This window comes from Montipora capricornis, chromosome 10 (genome assembly GCF_036669925.1).
Source record: "Montipora capricornis isolate CH-2021 chromosome 10, ASM3666992v2, whole genome shotgun sequence".
Lineage (NCBI taxonomy): Eukaryota > Metazoa > Cnidaria > Anthozoa > Scleractinia > Acroporidae > Montipora > Montipora capricornis.
In genome coordinates, this window is record NC_090892.1 from 10880755 (window position 1) to 10903850 (window position 23096).

Genomic DNA, 23096 nt, shown 5'->3' on the forward strand with positions numbered 1-23096 from the left:
GTCCCGGGAGTCCAAAAAAGCTTTGTTTTACCACTCCATGCCTCACCCCCATGGATTCCTCTGTGAGGCTTGGCGTGGTAAAACAAAGTTTTTTTGGTCTCCGGGGACAATATGGCCGCCATGTGACAAGGGCGAATGACAGACAATCCGACGATAGGGCATTTGAATACCATTTTGGCCCGAGGGGGCGAGAATTTGAACGATCCAATCTTCAAAAGATCAAATGTCCGGGGGGGGGGGGGGATGTTGAAGTTTCGAGTTGATCGGCGCATAATTTCGTGGCAATTTGCCGTGATGATTTTAGAAGGGTTTGTGTGGAATCTTAAAAATTCGTTTATGGTCGTGTAGCCTGAATCTGTTCTTTATATTACATGAAAATAATCTAAATATAAATGCATTTTAAAAGACACTATCACTGTGGAAATCCGTCTCTTTTTAGCGGCCCCACAGCGGTTCAACGTCGGCCAAATCCCATACATTTACTGTAAATTTAGCGGTGTTTGCCCCCAAAACAAGATGGCGAAATAACTGTGGAAGGGTCTATTAGAAAATGAGTTGTTGTATCATTTTACGGATGAAAGTTTTGAGAACGAATACAGATACGAGCTTTTGGGTTGAAAACTAAAATGCAGCACATGCGTAGTAAGGTAAAAAATAATATTGCAATTAAATGTGGAATAGCTTTCTCCGAAATACGCCTATTTCTCGAGAACCACTCGTTAGAATTGAACGAGATTTGGCACAAAAATAATTTAGGAAACAAGTAACTGGAGTATTGAGAAATTTTGAACTTTAACAGAAGAAATTCTGGATATTCCAGTGAACCTTCAACAAGGGATACTTAAAGATCTCTCTGTCAAATTATTATTAAAATAGTGTTAACTTGTGAGCATCCTTACAAGCTTGTTGCATTCGAATTATAAAGAAAATCTTACGACCAGATTTTCTGCAAATAAACAAAACCGATTATTCACGTTGCCATGGCAGCGGCATATACGTCCGCTTAACTATCAAAATACCGAAATTCGTGTTGTTAACTTGCTTGCTACCATTTTCGGCGACCAAATGATCAAGGGTTTTAGAGAAAAGGTAAATGAAACATAGGTATCAAAATCTGTGTTCAGCCACCTTAATTGGTGGATTCAAAAAATATGCACTTTCAGAGCGTCCTTGTCTTTTACTTAAACAAGTTAAGAATGGCTCAACAAGTTTGTCTCTAGCCAAAAAGGCTTACGGTGTATGAGCATGGTGCAAGCAAAAGCAGCTGGGGCATGTAGTTGTAGGTGTTTAACCACTGTCAAAAGACGCTCTTTCACGAGTAACAAACCTTACTTTATTTTAGTTTTGTAAGAAATTTCATAAAATATTTTAATGGATAAATAAAAAGAACATTGCATCGATATAATCATCTCTTCTAAAAGAAATAAAAGGTCTCTGAGTGGGTGCGTGTTTTTCTTTGTGATTTCCGTAAGCAGCCAATACAGCGAAACTCTACTCCTACAAATAAAACCTTTAAACCAAAGGAAACAACTTTTACAATTAAATTTGTTTGGAAATTTTCAAATAAAGCTTTTGAATCCGAAAGTAAATGAATTAATTTTAGATCATTTTTATTTTCAGATTTCTGGGCGCCAACATCTTGAACATATGTTCACCAATTGTTGCTATAGAGACGCTCTTTGACTGTTCACGTCACAGAAATTTGAAAGTGAAAAAAGCGATGCTACAATTCATTTTTATCCCAACATATTTTTGGTGAAAATCAAATTTAATTGCAAAAGTTCTTTCCTCCGGTGTAAAGTAATTTTTTGTAATATAAAAAAGTTGCTCTTCTAAAATTTGCATTAATTCATTCAACTTTCCGAAAAACATGGAATCATTGCCATGTTTTAGTTTTGGTCCCCTCCAAGTTCAGAGTAACTCAGTACATTTTTACAGATTTCGGAGAAGCTATCATTCTTATCCGACCAGCGGGAAAACTTCTCACTTTCCTTAGTTTTGATCCTTGTTTTACGAGTTAAAATCGAATGGCTGAAATTTCTTTCTGAAGGCAGCGACCATCTTTTTCTCTTCGTCTTCGGAAACTTTACAAGCTTTCCAGTCCACCCTGTCGGCCATGTTTAAAAGCGAAGGACTGGCTACTACCTCTCTGTAAAAAAAAAATCCGAGACAAAATATGTCTGGCGAAATCGTGTGTCAAAGGGAATGACCTAGCACCAGGACTTCTCATCATTCAATTGAGAAAGTCAGGATGGCCCAACGTTTATGGGCGCAAGATTCAAGGCTACCTTTCCATTACTCAATGGGTGTTAATTCGACTGCTGTAGAGGCGACTAATTTGAGGAGTACACGAAGCATGATAATTGATAAAGACGTACGCAGAGAAACAAAAATTGGATACATTTGAAAGAACTATATTCTCTTAAAAAATTAACCTATTCACCGATCAACTGGCTTAATCAAGCAAATAGAAAAAAACTACGTAAGCTCTCCTACCTGCCAAATTGTAGCGGCATCTTGTTTGACACACGGTGCAGTAAGCGCTCGCCGTTATCAAACTCCGCGACAAAGTAAGGTGCGCCTATTGGTACAGCCTACGAGGCAAAGAAATGTCGAAGGGGTATGTAGATTTGCGTTCGAGATTGAGTTTCATTTCTCCTTCTAAGAAAATGAGGAGGGAAAAAACGCCCAGATTCAGGAAGTTCAAGACATCCTGGCGACCTTTAATTTTTACGTTTCCACGACTCAGACGCTGACCTTTTGCCCATCAACTAAAGACAAAAGCTAACAAATGCACGTAGATTTATATGTACCCGCATGATATCGGTACTTCTCAAAATGGGTGCTTAAAGGCGCTGTTACACTGTGAAATGTTTCGTGCAACTTGTCTCGCAATGTTTTGGCGACATTGTGGCGGGACAAGTTGCATGAAACATTGTAACAGTGTAACATACCCTGCAACGGCCAAAAGGGTTGCGAGACAAGCAGCAAGAGCCGTTGCCGAAAGTAGAATTAGGTTCTACTTTTCGTGCAACTTGTCTCGCAACGATTTTGGCCGTTGCAGGGTATGTTACACTTTGAAATGTTTCGTGCAACTTGTCCCGCCACAGTGTCGCCAAAACATTGCGAGACAATGAGATTTATCTTAGAAGAGTCGATAGAGGGGGACCGCTGAATAGCTACTGGAAGATCGTTCCAGAGCGCCCGCCTTCATGAAAAGAAAAACCTTAAATAACAATGACCACAACCAGGTTTTCTGAGCCCGCGAGACTGAGCACCCCCAGCAAACTATTGTTTTAACGAAAACCGCTGGTCAGCAACCTTGGTTCTGGTCATTGCTGTATAAGGTCTTCCTGATGAAAGCCCTCAGTGTCATCGTGTGTTTTGCAAGTAGTCCTGGGAACAAGTAAAACGTCCCGATCAAACGAACGAAGACCATAATGTCCCACTGGCTTATGACAATGACGACTAACTCCGTATGTAGTCAAGGAAAAACTACAATCAAAGCAAGATCACCTGTTTTAGTTCCGTGTTGACAGCGACTTCTCTTAACGACAGAGAATTGAAATCCCCATGCTCTCTGAAGATATCTTTCAGCTCCTCGACATCTGTCTGCGGAACCGGTACCACCTACCAAAAGAATTAGTTGAATAACGATCTCCTAACCACAAATTTTTTATTCCCCGGGTCCGCAGTAATTGGCTCTAGCTGTTGTGGTGTCCCTGCCCAATTTAAGTTACTATTGGTGTGTTGTTATCTTTGTATTTTCAGTATTTGTATATCTTCAATTTATTTTTTTCTTTATTTCTTCAGGGCAAAGCTAATAAAATAAAATAAAATAAAATAAACCATGAAACATGTATCTTTTACGTTATCTGGTTAGATTCCCTTCAAAAAGGCCGAATATTTTTTCAATGGGGGAATAGAATTATTTCTAACAGACAAAAACAAAGAAGGTTAGGGGCACTTCAAAATTCGATATTGCCTTACTTTTGCTTATCGCAAAGAAAAGCTAGTTAACAATCGATCCATGAGCGCATGTTGGACAATAGCTATAACTAGTCTCTTATCCAACAAGCGCGAATGGAACAATTGAGTTATTATTGTTATTTAAATTTTGAACGCTTGGATACTTCTGTCCCAGTAAATTTTTTCGCTTGGCACAGTTTCCATATTAGGGCTTTAAGTGGGCATACGGTATATGAGCTGATAACCGAGATTGAGTGAAAGGAAAGGAAAGGAACTTTTATTTAAGTGTCTAGTCGTTCTAGCGCTGGAGCGCTAATTGGGGACACTGTAAACTGAAATGAACAATCAACGCAAATCAAATCAAATCAAATGTTGGTTTTAGAGGAGAGGGAAAACCGGGTTACCCGGAGAAAAACCTCTCGGTGCAGAGTAGAGAACAAACTCAACCCACATATGACGCCGAGTCTGGAATCTAACCCGGGCCACATTGGTGGGAGACGAGTGCTTTCATCCCTGTACCCCAATCAGAAAGCAAGAAACGCAATATCTGAGGTCGAAAATTTAATAATAGAATTTGGCAATCCACCCTCCCAAAAAGTGTCCGCGACTCACCAAAATTCACAGTAACAAAAAGGCAAATAAACTGCCACACACCTGCAACTGGAGATGCTGCGTGTAAAAATTCCTCTCGAAAATGATACAGGATTTCCCTTCACTGTGGAATAACTTGCGAAGAGCGTTCTTATATCTGATTTCCAGTAAAAGAATCGATTTCTGATCAATGAATCAACCGCAATAGTGCATTCATGATTACTAAGAAAGGTCACGATACATTTCAAGCGATGATGAAGATGGTAGCAGAAAATCATTTTGAATGATAATGATGGCGTTCTTCTCCTGTGAATCAGCGACAATTACACGGTGGCGAGAAAATAAGAATTTTAGTAAAGTGGCAAGAACAATATTTTTGCCACGAGAACATAAAATTCATACCTTCGAGCCAACGCGTAATTTTCTTTTTTATTATATAAAGAACAAGTGTACATGGGTATTGCGGTAATACAAACTAAAAAAGGCGGGAATCGGGACGTCGTTGCTCAATATGACCACTCGTGTTACATACGAAAAATACGCCTCTCGGTTCCCGGCCGATGTAGCCGTCGTATTGATTCTCCGAGTGTTTAGTTCCCGGTAAAACACTCCCGTCTATATAATAAATATTGATATCCATGATCGATTCGCTAAAATGTCTGATTAACTCTGGTAGCTATTGAAGTTAATCATCATCGTAACTTAGACCTATTTATATTTGACAATTATTCCACGAGGGCGCGTTAGATATGAGCCCGGGGGCCCGGGGATATGAGATGATAAGTAGCCAACGAGGCGCATAGCGAGAGTGGAATAATTGTTTTATTAAAAACGCCCACAAATGACATTTATTGATATTTGTAGAGCATTGTATTTTAGGTCATATACCACGATCGCTAAGCAAATCAAAACTCTACAATTGCATTATCCGGTGCAATTCTAGTTTTTAATAAAACGCATCATGGTGTAGGCGAATTGAGATAAACTAAGATTAAAACCAGGATCCGAGCTAGGATTCGAGCCAGGATCCAAGCTAGGATCAGAGCCAGGATCCGAGCTAGGACCCAAGCCAGGATTCGAGCCAGGATCCGAGCTAGGATCCGAGCCAGGATTCGAGACCTAACTGAGACCTAACCTAACCTAACCGAGACCTACCCTAACCCTAACTAGACTTAACTAGACTAGAACCAACCTAAATAGACCTAACCTAACCGAGAGATTCGAGAATAAATAGCGGAGAAAGCTCATCTTAGCTCGAATCCTGGCTGGAATCCTGGCTCAGATCCTAGCTCGAATCCTGGCTCGGATCCTAGCTCGAAGCCTGGCTCGAAGTTTAGGTATCCTCAGGCGAATTAACCACTAGTTACCTTCGTCGACTATATGTCATACGCCACTCGAGTTATATGAGGAATGGATCTAAAGAATTTAATAGTCGTCAAAGACAAATATCATACCAGTCCGTGTTGACAACTACCACCTCATAATAAAAGTATCATTGTACGAAGTTAAGTGTGATTGAAAGAAAAAAAAAAAGAATAAAAAATACTTGTAACTATCCTACAAAAACTTGACATGTCTATGCAAAAAGCTAACATTCAGGTAGGATACTTCTCAATTTCCATGAGGACATCCTAAAAGCAGAAAAAAAATTGTTACTTTTCATTTTACAAAATATTTACATTAAAGTGCCCTTGAATTTTTAGGTTTATCACATAGAATTCCAGGAAAGATTAAAAACGCCGTTTACCTTTTGGAAATATCTGCATTCTGCATTGGTTCCAGAGAAATTTAAGTTTGAAAAATGTGTAACATATGCAAATGAGAGGACTGATGGCATCATTCAGTAACATCAAGTATTATAAATAGAGCTACCTCGGTCAATTTGCAGCAAAGACCATTGAACTTGGTAGACTAATAGTTCTACAGGCAACACACCTACAGCTATAAAGAAATTGGTTCCCATGGCAACTCACTCTTTTCCAGTCCCCTCCAACTTGATTTCAATATTTTTGGTGATCTTTAGCTAGAAAAACATTTAATAAGGCCACAAACTCGACCTATCATATTTATATGCTTGCAGGATCTTGCAGATGAGGCACCATTGCCAAATAACAAAATAAAACGCCAAAGGTGGCCAACAAAGCCTTTAATATCAGGGAGGTCTGGAACACAGTATCTTGCCATGGTAAAAAATAAACTGGTATGCGCCTATTGTGGAGCACATCTACTAGAATTTCACCGCAAAGAATCGAGCATCTCTGTTACAAATTGGCTGAGACATCTTTTTTCATCATAGTCGATCAAAATTTGGTTGATTTTACATGTATGACATCATCACTTGACTAATTTGCATATTTAAAAATTTTGAATTCATATCTCTGGAAGAAAAAAGAGATAATTAAAAATAGTAAACAGCACTCTTCTTCTCACACAGACTACCTGTTTATGTCTTAAAATGCCTTAGATGGGAAAGATGCGAATTTCGTCATAGTAGCACTTTAAGGACAAAGAACAAACTAACCTCTGTAAGTTTGACTGTTGACTCAAAATGACCGATGGGACAAATCAACACGTGATCGGGCACCAGGCCTCCCTTGGCCAAGGCCACATAAGACTGAAGGTGGAAACAAAGATAAAAAATAAGAAAATAGCATGGACATTACACTAAATAATGCCTCACTAGCTACATGTAAATCAAGTCTCTTGCCAGTATGGAATGCAGACATAAAGTGTGTAATTATTATTGTTTTGATTAAATGGATGATTGATTGATTGATTGATCAACTCGTCTGCCCACATGATTTACAAGCAGGTCTGGCAAAGAGATTACCTGAAAGTAAAATGACCAACAGACATGTATCTGGCAATAACCTGGCCAAATTACAGTTATATTGGTCAAGCAGTTAGTGACCTGGACTTTAGCCTGCCAGCAGGCTCTCTGAGGGACTGGGGTTGGGGGTAGAAAACTCCCACCGCAGATAGAGAGCCTGCTTGCAGGCCTCTTGGACTTCAACACAACTACCGGTACCCAAAATTTTTCTTTCAAGTAAAAAAAAGGGAAGGTAGAACTTGAGCGGCAGCTTCCTGGTAAAATGGCATTTAACACCGGCTAAATGACAAGTGAGTGACAAATAACTTCTAAAAGCTCTAAAAGAGGTGATTTTGGATAATAACATGCAAAAATCTCAATTACATCTAAAAAATTCAATTTTAAGGGTGGCTTATATCTTAAGGTGACAAATTTTAAGCAAATAATTATTTATTGTTGATAAATGAAGTACAAGATAAATTTCATTAAAACATAAGGCTTCACCTACGTACATCATCCCCTACGCTGATGACCAAATGCTTTTCAACCTGAGGGCTTCCCAAACAGAACCAACATGAACCCTTCAATGGAGCTACAAGAGGAAAAAATCAGAGTTTATGATAACGCTTTGTGTAGAAATTCCTACCTTCCAAGTTGGGAATTTCTGCACAAACGTTGGGTCAGGCCCTAACGCTCTACTTCACGAAATAATAATAATAATAATAATAATAATAATCAAAAAGCAAACTTAAGAAAAATAATTCCATTCTCTATTAACTAAAGGTACACATATTACCGTCCAGCAATAATTTGTATTCAACACATAATAGATTGAAGAAAACTTGCATCTTCAAAACTCCGTTCACTATCAAAAAGGGAAAGATTTATGTTTCTTCTTATTGGTGTTTGCTTTTCCAGGATTATGTTGTCTTTATTTAGAGGCATTTAGGCTTCTTAAAACATTTGGTGAAAGTTTGTTTAATTGACCAACAAAAATTTGGAAACTTTTTGAAAAAGAGTATTGCACAATTATTACTCTATGGCATTTGTGCATAAATTTCTTTGCATGAGCAAAACTTACTTCAGAACAACTTAGCCAATTGCTGCTGCAGTAAAGCAGCTTTTACACAAAGCCAATACTTACGGGGTCCTTTTCTTGGCCTTTTAGGGAAATTGCTTTCACCACCTAAATGAATGACAGAACTAAAACTTGAAAACCAGCCACGGAGGAAAAGCATATCTCAGTCAAGGTTGATATCAAGAGCATGGGGCACTTCTCATCATGTACTAGATAACAATCGGCTTATAAATCAGTGCTGTGTCATTTTTCATTTATGGTTATTTCATTAAAAATGCTGATAAATAATGTTGGCAATAGGATGAAACTGTTTTAGTCTAGTTTCTTTTTTAATCTTTTAATCTTTTGCCATTCTCTTTCATTGTAAACATATGGATATCACTTGTGTCAAGAAATACAGGCAATTTATAAACTAATGTCCTAATGATCTTAATATGTTTTCCCCTAACTTTACTCCTTATAAAATTAATTTACATATATAACACAGGAATACGTTACAAAATTGCAAAATACATGACACAGGTATGTACCAGTGTTTCCCTGTCGTTTGTTTCCAGTGCTGTTCATGTCAAAGAAGAAGTTCTGGCTTGAAGACAGGCTCTACAAAAAGAATCACCAAAAGTTAGCAATAATTCTGCTGAAGGGGCTAGAGTACTATTATAATAATTATTTTAAATTTAAAGTAATAGAAATTTTACTATAATTATGACCCAGGGACAGGGACAGGGACAGGGACAGGGATAGAAAGCAAGCTTTTGCCACAAGAAACCAATTTCAGTTCTGCTTCTTTTTCAGGTACCAAGGTTTCCTCATGAAACAAAATTTTGTTTAAAAAAATTGGATTTAGCCCAAAAAAGTTGCAGTGACCTCATTTTGAAACTGAGGCAACTCGATAACTCACATAATTTTGTAACAATGGCCTATTGTTTTAAACCGCTTAAGCCAATCACTCATTTTACTTTATTCACATGACATGCAAGTTTTTTATTGCATGAAGGCTTTATATGGAGCAAAGTTTTATCAAGTGCCCCCTTACATACAAGTAAATTAATGTACCTGCTGTTGAATTTCCTCTCCTTTGTGCATTGCACTAATGCCGTTACCTCCCAACACCTTCTTGTAAGGAAATTCTGTCACATCTGGAGGTTGTTTGACAAGCTCGTTCTTGTCAATAGACACCATGGGCACAATGTTGAATGCATACATGTACTGTTGCAAAAATAAAATACAGTAATGTGCAACAATGCAAGAGATCAATACCCATAAAACCAAAAGTTTTCTACAAATTGGGTTCCTGATGAAAGTGTAGACCTTTCATATCTAAACTTTGACTGTCCTCTACCAATAAAACCATTATTAAAAGGCTTTGACATCATTGTCTTCTGTAGCTTGGGAATATCATTTAATGAACCATACAGTACATCTAAACAGTCCCTTTTGTGGACACGAAGTGGAAGTTTGATAAAATAAAGCTGATAGCTATAGAAACAATTACAGCTCCTTCAACTTTTCAAAACAAAAATACTCCAAGTAAACATGACAAACCATCCTACAGCTGTCTAAAATTGATTGGTTCAAAGTTCTCGCGCCACTTTTTCAACCAATCAGAAGTGAAACCAAAACCAATCGCGGCTCACGCATGCACATTTTCCCGTGCTTTGTGATGGCTATGTGTTATTTCTTCAAGTTTTGACTGGTTTACTGGATTGTCTCTGTCCTTTTTAATTGGCCAAAATAATAACTTCGGTTTTGGTTTTACGACACTCATTTGAAAACTGCTCTATTGTTTTAGTATAATTACAATGTACATAGGTGATTATTTGAAAAATGTGTATTTATTTAAAACAATCATTTTTTTCGTCTGTAACCTCAACAAAATGGCTTGTGGCCATTTTGAAAAAAAAAACACTTAGGTACTTAATGCGTAATAATCACCACAAGGTCAACCAATCAGCACAGAGCATTTTCAGTCAATGATCACCTTTGTAATTATACTATAGTCTAATCTTTGTCAATCAATAGCGAGTGAATTTACCTTTTTCTTATCTGGATTCCCAACTTGAGCAAGAGAAATAAACCTTGTTACATGTTGTGCCATTTCCCTTAGAACTTGATGGTTCCTTATGACAACACAGATAATACATATATATTATGTTGGAAATTTCTCTTTAACAAAATAAACACTTTTCCTCTATGTAGCTGTATGCATGCTACATGTATGGTAAATTAATGAAATTTTCACAAAATTACCTATAAGGCACTCTTTCATAATGTACTCCCTCATGACCAGCAAAATGGTACCTTGGTTTAAGCATCTCTGCTAGTCTGGAAATTTGGAATGATCCACAATTATCAGGGTCAATGCCATCCTAGATGAATGAAAAACACAAAGAGGAAAAAAGCATTACTTTTGATAATAAAAATAACATTGTTTGACATAACCACATGACTAAATAACACAGGGGCCACAAGAACACTCAAAGAAAAAAATATTTTGACTTTGCATTAATCTTCTACATTATGAATACAACCTACAGTAAGGCAAATAACAAAAACTACATGCAGAAAATTTTATGTAACGTAGATTTACTCTACCTAACCCCACATGATTTTACTGATTGTCAATAGGGGATGCATCGAGTCTGAGAAGGTTAACAATATCTACAGTACAGGTAGGTCCACTCAAAAACTACAGTATGTACATACATGTACATATAGATTTTACTCTGTCAAACGCCGCCAGGTGATTTTACTTGTCAATGCGGGCCACTTTGGGGATAAAAGGGTGAAAATACACAGCTGCAATAACAATCATGCGCTTAATTAAAAACAAGTTAATTGAGGCAGGAGAAGGAGCACAAAAAATTTGGTGAACCATAGCAAAAAAAAGGAAAAAGCCAACACAGTGTGGTATCATACAGTACATGTATATACCGGTACCAGCACACCAGTATTACCCCAACCAATGGGGCTTAACGACATGTACTTTGCTTGTGATGTCACCCTGGGCACAGACTCCTTCCTAACCCATTGACTCCTGGGCCGCTCCCTGCTCCTTCCCACCCCCCCACCCCCTTTGACAAGTGAAATTGTCTGGCGTTAAAGTAACAGAGTAAACCTCTTTTAACTCTCACTCCTAGGGGTCAATGGGTTAAATCTTTTAGGAAAAGAGATTTGTATTAGAGTGGTTTTCAAATGAGTGTCATAATTAAACCAAAACCAAAGTAATTTACTTTGGCCAATCAAAAAGGACGGAGACAATCCAGCAAACCAATCAAAACTCGAAGTAATTACATGTAGCCAACGGACAAAGTGCGGGAAAATGTGCACACGCGAGCCCCGATTGGTTATGGTTTAAGTTCTGGTTGGTTGAAAAAATGGCGCGAGAATTTTGAACCAATCGCTGAGGGAAGTAGTGCAAAACCAAAGCAATTCGCTAATTGCTTTCGACACTCAATTGAAAATCGCTCAATAAACAATATTAAAACGTCTTAGGTTATGTACTTTGATAACTATTCTTGGGTATTATGACTGACACTAAATTAAGGGTATATCGCCTTAAATCATATAATTGTGTCAATACATAAACACGATTCAATAAAACTAACAGGCCTGTTGGCAAACTGTGAAACTCCTCTAGGCCAACAAGAAGTGATAAGAATATCCAGTCCTTTAAAGCTTTCATCTTGGCATTGAGACTCCAAAGTAGAAATATCATCCTGGGTAAAATGACACCCCTCCTGTAAATTGAGAAAGCGGTGTCACATACATGTATGTACGTACTACTTAAAGTTACATGTAGAATATTATTGTACTGGGAAATTCACTTCAGCCATGAGCTGCAATGAGTACTAACTAAAGATACATGTACCTCTGGAGCCTCAGATTTTTCAACTCCACTTAAGTATGCAATCTGCAATCCTGACTGTGCTTTAAGGACTCCTTTTCTACCTTTAAGGAAAACAAGGCTATAGATTACAATATTAATATTTTTCTATACCATAAACATTCCAGAAAATAAAGTGAACAATTTTGACACTTTACTGCAAACTACAGTGTATGGAAAAACAAAAAAAGGAAGAAAAAGGAAAAGCACACTCTAAGGTTCACTATCCAGTAACTAGGCACAAATTTATTCCATCTAGGAGTCGTAGGTGAGAGTTGTTAATATACATGTATATGTTATATGCTGGCTGGGAGGTCTGTGTAGCAAAAAACTGTGACCAAAGGTCTTAAAAATGCTAGCCACAAGTATTACAAACAGTATAATGTAAAAAGGCTTCTAGAATAAATTATTTAATGATCTTACCGAGATATGTTAAATTCTCGCACAGTTCTCCACCACTGTCCAAAGAAACTTCAGAAAAGTAGCCACGTTCCAGTTTTTCTGTTGGCCCAAGTATATAGGTGGGAATGGGAACTGAAAATCGTAATATTTAATAGGTTACCAGTAATTCCTCTATGATTCTAAAGAAGGTCCAGATTGAAATAATAATAATAAGACCACGCCATGATCTGCAAATGCGGGAGATTCATAGCTCAGCACCATAATGAGTTATGCAATGTGGAAGCTGACCTACTGAACATGGTATGCAACAATGTTGAAACCAAGTTTTACAGAACATTTCCGGAGAACAACGTTTTAGAGGGTCCAACACACCACCAGAGGCAAGATTACATGTAAGTATACAGTTGTTAGTGTGCTTTGGGAGAATCAACAATCCGCCTTCTTTGATTTTCCACCCAAATGCCAGATCGTACATGTACATACTAGAGACTGCCAGCCCCAACAGATAAATAGAATGCACAAAAACGAGAAGAAGAGATTATACTTGACAAGAGTCCTTGACATAGAACATGGAACATACTAATTATTTATACCCGACTGGTTTTCTCCACAACTGGCAGAATGGGTAAAGAATGTATAAGGTATCACTCCAGCAGGTTTGCTGAGTCGATCGCCATTACCGGTAAGAAGGGAGAACGTTATTCTCAAATGATCTCATGGATCCGGGCCAAAACTGATATCTGCAATACTACGCTTGAGAGGCACCAGAATGGTGACATCAAGAAGAGCTCATATGACATTTTTAAAATTAACCTAGATGTAGAAACTAGTGAAGGAGCCATTTGTTGAGAAACGTTTTATTTAATTATTACACAGAGAAAATTAATAACCAAATCTTCAAACTGTAACCATGCTTGCTTTAAAAACTCGTTAATGTCTAAGCTAAAAGAATTGCATCACTGTATACTAAGGCTAATGTGCAGAACAACACTGTTGCATACTGAACATGAAATGAATACAGCAAAATGCTTGCGAAGCCTACTACCGCACTCCAACGACATGGAAAATAACACAATTTTCTTTAGAGTGATTGTTAAGGTTTAACATACAAAATTAATCATATCACAACATGGACCAGGATTTGAAAACAAGGAAACTAAAAGTCTGCCTGTGTGACATTAATTTTTTGCACATAGAGCTGTAGATCTAAACAGTGGATCTAAACACCAACCTGTAACACTTCCTGTTTTGTATGCTTCCCATTCCTTTTCTGATTCAACACTTGTCCCAAAAAAGCTTCCAACACAAAGCAGCATCTGAATCGTTGGCAAAAACATAGCCAAAAAAGATAACACAAACATACACGTATCTTTCAAGTACATTATTTTGCAATAAAAATCAACTGGTTATTATAAAAATCAAATTCAGATCCCTCACTGTAGAATTGCAATAATGTACCTCAAAATCTTTGTTTTTCTTCAAAATATTTCGGACCCTTCCATAAAGCACATTGAATTTTCCACACACATCTCCACAAACAAGGCTGCAAAAAAAACAGTACATAAATAATCATTGATGGAATTATTTAATAAGCCTTTTGTACATTACTTTGAAGGCAATCATTGGGAATGATTTTTGGTACATTTTGTACATTGTACATTGTACAGTCCATTAAACTCAGTTTTGCTAGTCAACAAAACAAATTTTCCTTGGAGCAGGTTACAGCTAGTAATCAAGGGTCACAAGGTTCTGGCCATCTGTCAAGTCTCAAGAACTCTTTGTGATATCCTTGCAGTTTCTGGTAATGCGGTCTTTAGCTTTATACCAATAGTCTGAAGTGACTTATTCAGACCTTAAGGGAAGGGATCTCAGGCTCAAAAGGTGTTTCTTGCCTGGTCAATTACTATTGAGAGCAAGCAACAACAAGTTCCTAAAGGTCCCAAGAGTGTCCTGTCCTGAATCCCTATAGGGGCAAACCTTTCTGTAATGGTCTTGCTGTTCCCAAAAGAGCAGTTTTCTGGATCACTTTAAGTCTGATGATAATGACGGTCAAGCTTTTTCATGTGTTTGTTATTATTATTATTATTATTATTATTATTATTATTATTATTATTATTATTATTATTATTATTATTATTATTATTATTATTATTATTATTATTATTACATGAAAATTACTTATAATAGTTTATTATTGAATTGCAGAATGGACATGAAAGTTAGAAAGATATTGCAGTTATACATGTAACATGTAAAGGCAAATTAGCATCTGCAAGTGAGCCTGAAAAAATCCAGTGGACCAGGCTTGAACAGAAGTCAAACCCATGAAAGTGGAAAATTTCATTGTCCTTAAATCACTTCCTTCAACTATTTTGGGACATAAGGTTAACTAGCAACTGTCCAGTTCCCAGCTGGCTTGATAGATGTAGCTCGCTATTCAGACTACAATTACGATCTTTGCAAACATAATGGTGTCTAATGATTCCCTTTACTCACATTTTCAGTGGTGTTGCCATGTTCTAACGCGATAAGCGGCTATCTATAGATCTCGTCAAGATTGTTTATTTCTTGTTACTTTCGTTTCTTCAGTTTTGCCGCCATCTTGGAATATCTGGCCTGGTTCCCAAGTTAAAAACTGTAAAGGATGCTGGGTAAATTCACAAGACCACGTGGTTCGTTCTCTCTCCAGTGGCAGTCATGGCGGATCAGGTCGGTTTTCTTGGCTGGAAGTTTTTTTATCCCAAAATAATGGTTCAGACAAAGACGTAAATTGCTTTGGAATAGCGAACGGCTAGCTTTACCCTTAAAGTGCTGTCTTAAAGAAATCTATCTCTCAATCATAAATAAACTCGTAGATTTTCGTTAGTAAACTTTGTCGGCATTTATGTGGCATTTACGTGTGTCCCTATCAAAGTCGGTCGCTTTTACAATAGAAAGCATTAGCCTTGAGTAAGTAACGAAGAAATGTGGCCTAATGTAACTTTTAGTCAAACATGTACAGCTGTACATTGTTATTTTTCCTAGCTAGTATTTCAAAGTGTTCCAAAACCCCGCACTTCAAAATATACATTTCTTTCATTTATATGGAGTTCTTCACATGAACGAAATTGATGAGCCCAAGAGCGAGTTCAAAATACCTGGCCACGATTGCGTGACATGGAATTAGCTTAGAAGAAAAGCTTAGAACAAGCATCCTAAACATTCATAATAGCTAATCTTGGGCAAAAGAACTTTTCTTTAGGCCTAAGGTTAGCTGTTATGAATGTTTAGGATACTTGCATAATCATTGCTTGCAATTTCTCTTGGGACATGAAGCTGTCCCAAAACAAATTGAAAACATTGCCTATGCAAAGTTTTGGGGGTAAAAGAGGTGTATTATGGGATTTGTGCAAGTCGAGAATTGCTTAAATTGTTCAGGTAAGTGTGAGAATCACCTCTTTTCATTTAATTGGAAGTGCATTATTCCCCTTTTCAGAAAATGCGGGTTTTTGGGGTGCCCACAAAGGACATTAAATGTGCTGTTTCTTCACGTTATAAAATGGAATATTTTGAGTAACATGCATGCTGTTTTGTTGGGAAAGGCCTATTGATATTGAAAAGTCAAGTTTGTTTGTGCACTTGTCAAAGAAATACAGATAAGACAAGTCACAAAGTGGAGAGCGATATAATTATTCATAGACAAAGAAGACTAACTAAGACATAACAAAATAATATTGTTGATATGTGTACAGTGACCAAAACTTAGCTGAAACTTTTGTTTTGGTCACTGCCCTATTGGAATAAAGACATATAGAAAAGAAAATTGGAATTGCTTATGATCAAAATTAATTATTATGGTGGAAAAACTGCACCCATCATTGACATAGTGTATTCACACTTTTTAATTTGGTCTTACATTACTTGGTAAAGATAAGGGTTATTTGAATCTCAGCAAAGGCTTCTCGCCATAGTTTCAATAATCTCAACTTACTCTGTTTCCAGATTGAAAAAGCCTTCCAGAAGCAGCCATCAATATTTCAAAACAAGAAGCGTGTTCTTGGTCAAACAGGCAAGAAAGACAAAAAGAAAGACCTGCGATATGTCAGAAGTGTTGGTCTTGGATTTAAGACCCCCAGAGAGGTAATAACAGGATGCATGGTGTACAAACCTTGCTAGGACACCTGTAGCAAGCATCTCAGTTCTAATGCCAAGTCTTTGCTTGTTGTTCACTTTGTTGAATTTAAGCCATTGACTAGTGATGGGAATCGGCTGAGATTTTATTATCAATCATCGGAAAAAATCGGATCAACCCAACTGATCGATGATCAATTGTAATTGAAAAATCTAGTGATAAAAAAATGTCTGTTTCACCTGTGTACAAGTCTCCATGTTTGTTGTGAACAACATGAAAACGAGACAATGAGGAGAGGCCCCTGGAACCAACTTGATATTCGCGAGTTGTTTTGCTTTTATCTACTCTTGTTACCTTTTTGATCGCAGCGAGTTAAAATGTATTTTACGGCCAGCTGCTAATTTAGAATTTCTGTATGAAATACACTCTATCAAATGTTAGAAAAACACAAAATGCAAAACTTAGCATGGCGCAAGTGTGTTTCGCTTAGTTTTGGAAAACATTTAAAATGTATGAAACGTAGGATTATCGCATTTGTCCGCAGTAATCGATTGTTATAATCCATGATCAATTGTTGCGTCACTTAAAGATTTTCAATCAGTGGTTGATTATGATTGATGATTGGTACACCACTACCATTGACCCCCCTCCCCCCTCCCCCCTCCCAGACCTGGAGGTAAGCTGGAGGCCCGCTCTCAAACATTTTGCCCTTTCACAGTTTTGGTATTTTATGGTGTTTTGGTGGCTTTGGTCCAAAAATAGGGGGGGGGGGGGGGGGGGGGGGTGGGCCCCCCGGCCCCTCCCCTGGATCCGCCACTGTCTATGGGTTAAAGGGGATGTACCGTGATTTCCGGGCGATTACCCGCAGGTAATGTGTTAACAGTTCTTGGTGCGGGTTATAGGAAGGTGCGGGTAATGTGATAACTTTTAAATCTTCCGGTATAGTTTTAAGACCGTAAGTAGGGAAAAAATATAAAAGTCATTAATGAAATTGTTCCTAAAAACTGTATATTGCCTTTTTTATCCCGCTTTAATTGCCTAATAAACTTAAATGCTTTTGATGAAAACCGATGCAAATTGAAAACATATCAACATATATCGTTGGCAATCAAAATCGTTTATCACGCGTGTGATACTACTTTCTTACTTTGCTAATTTCAAAGGAGCGAGCTTCTTTCTTTCTTTAGTTGAAAATAAAATATTATTCACTAACTGGAATAATAAACTCAAAAAAAAAAAGAATAAAAATGTGAAATAGCAGGCTTTAAAGTAATTCACACACAAAAACTGATACCGACATGTTCATTTCATGACGCCGCTGCTGCCGCATAATTAATAGGGAGCTGTAGCAACAACAACAGCGACGGCAACGAGAACGTCACAAATTTGCATATTTAGTAGGCAAAAACAATACCTTTGCACACTCTGCACGTGCGTTTTTCATTTTTGTCCATTTCGTTGCCGTCATCAGCAAAACAACAACGTGAAATAGCCAAATTTGAGGTTTTATGGAAGACGTCAGCACTTGAGGACAAATTTTCATTTTCTCCCCCAAATTAAGCTTGACTCATATTGGTTTCATTCTCGAGGGACTGCCACACCATTGTCACGTTAAAAAGCTTTGAATAGTCTCGAAGTGATTACAATAATGGGAATTCATGTTTTGAGATGACATTCGTGTTGCCGTTCCCGTTGTCGTTGCTAAAGCTCCCTAATATAAGAGGTGATTGTCAGCACGAGTGTAAACAAACATTCACAGACAAAATCTTAAAATTACAGAACATTCGGCGCATCAGTAAAATATACCTTGCAAGCACTGCCTTGAGGTAGAGAGTATTTTCGCGTTTCAAGCGATTTCTTAGAGTCAGTAGATCCTGAGATATCAATTTTTTTTAGAATGGATTTTTACAAGCGGTATCATTCAATGGAAGATCAAAAACAATAGGTGTGAAAACTTACCAATTTCACGCTAAAGGATATTTTGTTAACAAAAACAGTGGTTGTAGTTTTTATTTGATTCAAAACGTTATAAAAAGGTAATTGACTGAATGATAAATACACGCTTCAATCATTTACGATAAGTGTAGCCACGAACAATATTGAGTCAAAATACCCGGTGTTAAACGCAGACGTCAGAGTTATACTTTTGAGTATAAGCTCAAAGTTATTGCTCATGCAGATAACTTTGTGAGTTCTTGAATTTCTTTTGTTTTTGGGTGCGGGTTATCTGCTTGTGGGGGTAATCTGTCGAAACTTTTTCTTGTTATTGCAAAAAATGACCGGTGCAGGTAATCTACCGCACGGGTAATCGCCCGGAAATTACGGTAGATTCCTGAACCACCATAAGGAAAAATTTTGAGCTGTTGTTTCAAGCATTGGAGGTAACAAATGGAGAAGTGAGAAGCTGTCATCTGATAAGTATACTTGAAGAGATATACATGTACAATAGTTTACATGGCATATTAATTTTTAGGAAGAAGTCAGAGTGCTTTGTAAAGGCTCAAAAGGGTTTTCAGCTGAGTGTGCGCGCGTAAGCCACACATGCAATTAATTCAAAAGCTGCTTGCGTCAGCTTATGATTCAGGGGTGGATCTAGGGGGAGGGTGCAGGGGGTGCACACCCCTCCCTGAGATGACCTGCGGCTCTCTAATACAATTGGCATTCTGGAAGAAAAAAAAATCCCATTTCTTAGTGGTACAACCCCTCCTACGAAAAATCATGGAGCCACCCCTGTGATTCAAAATGGGTCTCCGGAAATTAAAAACCACAACTGATTTTGCTCACCTTTCTTCTCATTCTTATGTAGATGGAATATAAACATACATCTCCTATTCACAAAAAGTATGGGAATTTTGCACAAACCCTTAAATCCGTTTGTGTTGGCCTGGAATGAACGGGTGACGCATGCCTAAATGCTCATCTTGTAACCCACTCATTTTTACTGATTTTGCAACTTCACTAATTTATACCTTTTCTTCCGCACAGTAAATTTATTTTCATTATTTGCATGTTAACTTAAATTAATTTAAAATGTTTGTCTTTGAAATTTAAAGAAAATTATGTAGGTGAAAAAAAAGATTTTTTTGTAAAACTTGCCCACATATTTTGTTGAATTTAAATACTATGGAGATTATTTTTAACATTACAAGGTAACGCTGTATGGGAAGATTTCACCATCCAGTTTTTTTTTCGGAAAAGACAATATACTCAAAGAAATACTGTACCTTATCGTTGCCATGGTAACAGTATTTTGGAGGAAAATGTGATGGCTGTAATACCCTGGCCAGATTCGGCTTGATATGATTACGCTTACTATGTCTAAGGACAGAATATGTTTATTTGTGTGAAAAAAGGAGAAACTATTTCAAGCCTTATTAAGAGGTGTAAATCTTAGGATCTTCTGATTGAATTGTGGTTGCTGAATTTTTGGCTTAAAGAGCTGCATTTAACCTCTCACAACAGGCAATTGAGGGAACGTACATTGACAAGAAGTGTCCTTTTACGGGAAATGTGAGCATCCGTGGCCGTATTTTGACTGGCACTGTTAAAAGTATGAAAATGAAGCGCACCATTGTTATCAGACGGGACTACCTGCACCACGTTAAGAAGTACAACAGATTTGAGAAGCGGCATAAAAACCTTTCTGCTCATCTCTCACCTTGCTTTAGGTAAGTCAGCAGCTTTTTGAAATTGCTGTTCAGTATGACTGAGTCCCAGGTAGTCTGCAGACTGCCGATTAGCTTTATTATTCTATCTGTGCACAGGTATAACCAGTAATGGTTCATACCATGGCTGTCCCCACTGTGAAAAGTTTAAATAGAAGAGCATGCTTGCATTGGAGAATGTTTCTATTATCATGGTTGTTGCAGGGTGCTTGCATGGTATCAGCAAGTTTCGGAAGGAATTGCGCACTACCCGTGAAAACAATGGTTTAGCATGACCACAAAATTCCTTTGAACACTGTTTCACAGTTGATGATGGATATCTTAGTAGTGTTCATGTAATTAAGGTGAATTCCTTAGAAAAAGAAAGTTGTTGAACGATTTTCTTGAAACTTTCCCTTCAAGAATGTTCCCTACTAATCCCTGTTTTGAGAACCACAATGAAAAAGATAAGTCACTGTGCCTGCTTAAGAGATATAATGGGCCAATCTTACCCCATTGATGCCTGCGCTGATAGTAAACGCACATTATGTCAGCTTAGGGTACATTTTGCAGTAGCTAAACGAGAGGGTTTTAAAGTAACACTTGAAAAAACACCTGATAGGTAGAAAGTGTAGAGCATATGGAAAAATTACTCAACTTACTAGTAAAACGATGTCGACTCAAAACGTTTCTTGAGTCATTGTTGTCAAGATCATAATTTACATCCCTGTGTAAAGGGCTCTGTGTACGTTTTCAGCTATATCTTTTGTTCTTTCTGATAAATTTGTTTAAAAGGGGATTTAAAGGGGATAATTTGTACACCAAAATTATGTAATAAAAAATATAGGTCACCTTGCTCATTTAAGAGTAAAACACCAGCGTACCTGTCTATCTCGATTATCGTAGATCAAAACAACAAAATTTGCCATGTTCTCGGAATTCACGCGCTTATTCGCAAAGGGTTATGGGTCATCCACAACTTCTCCCACGTGTTTTGAGAACTGTTTCAGCGTGTATGATCGACTTTCGCCATATTTACAGTGTTGCAAATTTGTCCAATTTATAAATATTGACACACCATATGCGCAGTACAGAATGCACAATGCAATACTGAGGAATCACCTTAAATGTCCAGATACAAATAACAATCAGATTGACATATCAGCAACATTCTCCTTGCCATCAAATTTCTTGTGCAAATGGATTGCATTGATACCTGTAATAGGTCTCTTTCAATATACATGTATTAACCCTTTCACCGCTAAAAATGCAAATTGACACTTATAGATTTTACTTTTTCTAACGCCAGACGATTTTACTCGTCAATGGGGAAGCAGTGAAAGGGTTAAAATTCAGCTTGAAAGAGAGGTTTAGAGGACAAAGACAAAGGAAAGTGGATGATATGCTAATATTTGTTTTTGTCCTCTCTGTCTCCCTATCAAGCTGAATATTGAGATTTCGAAAATGGCCTATTATATGTATGTGCTTCTATGTTGTTGTTGCGCATTACTAACTAACAGTGGTTTCATGATGAAACACCATCATTAGCCCTGTAACTCCTTGTGTGCATACAGTAGTTCTGAAAAATATATTTGTCACTTGAATTACTTTACATGCACACAAACCTTTAATGACTCTAGGCAAAATCTTCAAGGGAAAAATGGGGTGGTCTTAATAATACATTAATTAAAGTAAAATTACTTGATTCTGACTACAGATATGAGCAGTACACAATTATCTATCCCAAATTGTACATTTTTTAATTTTATTTTAACTTTTTGTGGTAACTGTTGCAGTACAGCTAAGCTGGAAAATCAAGCGGAAAATTAATCGTTGACAGTAGTTTTTTTGGTTTAAAACAGTTAATTAAAATAATGAAAAAATAATAATATTGGAAGAATATTGTTTGTTTTCAGGGATGTTTCTGTCGGTGATGTCGTCACTGTGGGCCAATGTCGCCCTCTCAGCAAGACAGTCCGATTCAATGTACTCAAAGTCACCAAAGGAAAGGCTAGCAAAGACAAGAAAATGTTTGAGAAATTCTAAACGTGTTTGCCTTCTTCAACGACAATAAAAAGTTCTGATTCAAGATAATTCTTGTGCTTGTGATTGTGATGTCATCATGGTGTCTTACTGCATTAAACAATGTAGAGCAGCTTTAATTAATCATGTCAGTATAAATAAGAATTCTTGGCCTTCACTCACGCGATTTTTGTCCGGGAAAAAAACACAAATCAGGTTGTATGGTTTGATGGCGCTGTACTCTGGTGAGACGAAAAGTGAATGTTAGGTCTTGAAGACAAGTGATTTTGATTCATAGTTATGCGCCAATAAGTGACTAGTTACATGTACATGACCCAAATTCGGATCGTGTAACAGTTCTAGTAAGTGAACACGACGAACCGAATTCATAGGCCAATCTTTTGTTTTTGCCCTTGGGTCTTATTTTAACTTAAAAATGGTCAAAAATACACCGCTTGGGTAAACTTGAAATTTTAATTGTCCTACAAGGGAAACATCAGCAAAAAGAAAAGAGAATTGATAGTTGATAATTCCCTTTAAAAACTAAAGTTTCCGGGCATTCGCTTTTTGCGAATGCGTTGACG

At 37.4% G+C, this 23096-nt stretch overlaps 2 protein-coding genes across 3 annotated transcripts; one reads left to right on the plus strand and one right to left on the minus strand.

Moving 5' to 3' along the window:
• Positions 1-1313: 1313 nt before the first annotated feature.
• LOC138021920 (CWF19-like protein 1) lies at positions 1314-15351 on the minus strand. 2 transcript variants are annotated; one of them, XM_068868946.1, is made up of 18 exons: positions 15232-15351; positions 14194-14278; positions 13967-14051; positions 12757-12867; positions 12319-12398; positions 12056-12187; positions 10698-10816; positions 10483-10567; positions 9504-9656; positions 8978-9047; positions 8514-8555; positions 7882-7961; positions 7082-7174; positions 6169-6191; positions 4624-4717; positions 3517-3630; positions 2497-2594; positions 1314-2149 (listed from the first exon to the last, which is right to left on the minus strand). In XM_068868946.1, exons 1-18 carry the CDS (start codon positions 15249-15251, stop codon positions 2011-2013), a joined length of 1623 nt encoding a protein of 540 aa, XP_068725047.1. In that variant the 5' UTR covers positions 15252-15351; the 3' UTR covers positions 1314-2010. The 2 variants fall into 2 exon arrangements, with proteins under 2 accessions (XP_068725047.1, XP_068725049.1); XM_068868948.1 differs by lacking the exon at positions 12056-12187 and having other exon boundaries at positions 1868-2149.
• A 44-nt stretch (positions 15352-15395) lies between these two features.
• On the plus strand, positions 15396-22584 carry LOC138021921 (small ribosomal subunit protein uS17-like). The gene is made up of 4 exons (XM_068868949.1): positions 15396-15444; positions 16717-16854; positions 20309-20514; positions 22407-22584. The coding sequence occupies exons 1-4, from the start codon at positions 15433-15435 to the stop codon at positions 22534-22536; spliced, it is 486 nt and encodes a 161-aa protein (XP_068725050.1). The 5' UTR covers positions 15396-15432; the 3' UTR covers positions 22537-22584.
• Positions 22585-23096: the final 512 nt, after the last annotated feature.

Bases quoted from the DNA above. Each gene is read 5' to 3' on its own strand.
- LOC138021921 (XM_068868949.1), top strand. The intron at 16,855-20,308 runs GTAATAACAGGA...CTCTCACAACAG, and splicing joins GATTTAAGACCCCCAGAGAG to GCAATTGAGGGAACGTACAT. The intron at 20,515-22,406 runs GTAAGTCAGCAG...GTTTGTTTTCAG, and splicing joins CATCTCTCACCTTGCTTTAG to GGATGTTTCTGTCGGTGATG.
- LOC138021920 (XM_068868946.1), bottom strand. From the start codon at position 15,251: ATGGCAACACCACTGAAAAT. The intron at 12,868-13,966 runs GTTGGTGTTTAG...TACGATTTTCAG, and splicing joins CAAAACAGGAAGTGTTACAG to TTCCCATTCCCACCTATATA. The intron at 2,595-3,516 runs GTGATCTTGCTT...TTTGCCTCGTAG, and splicing joins TCAACACGGAACTAAAACAG to GCTGTACCAATAGGCGCACC.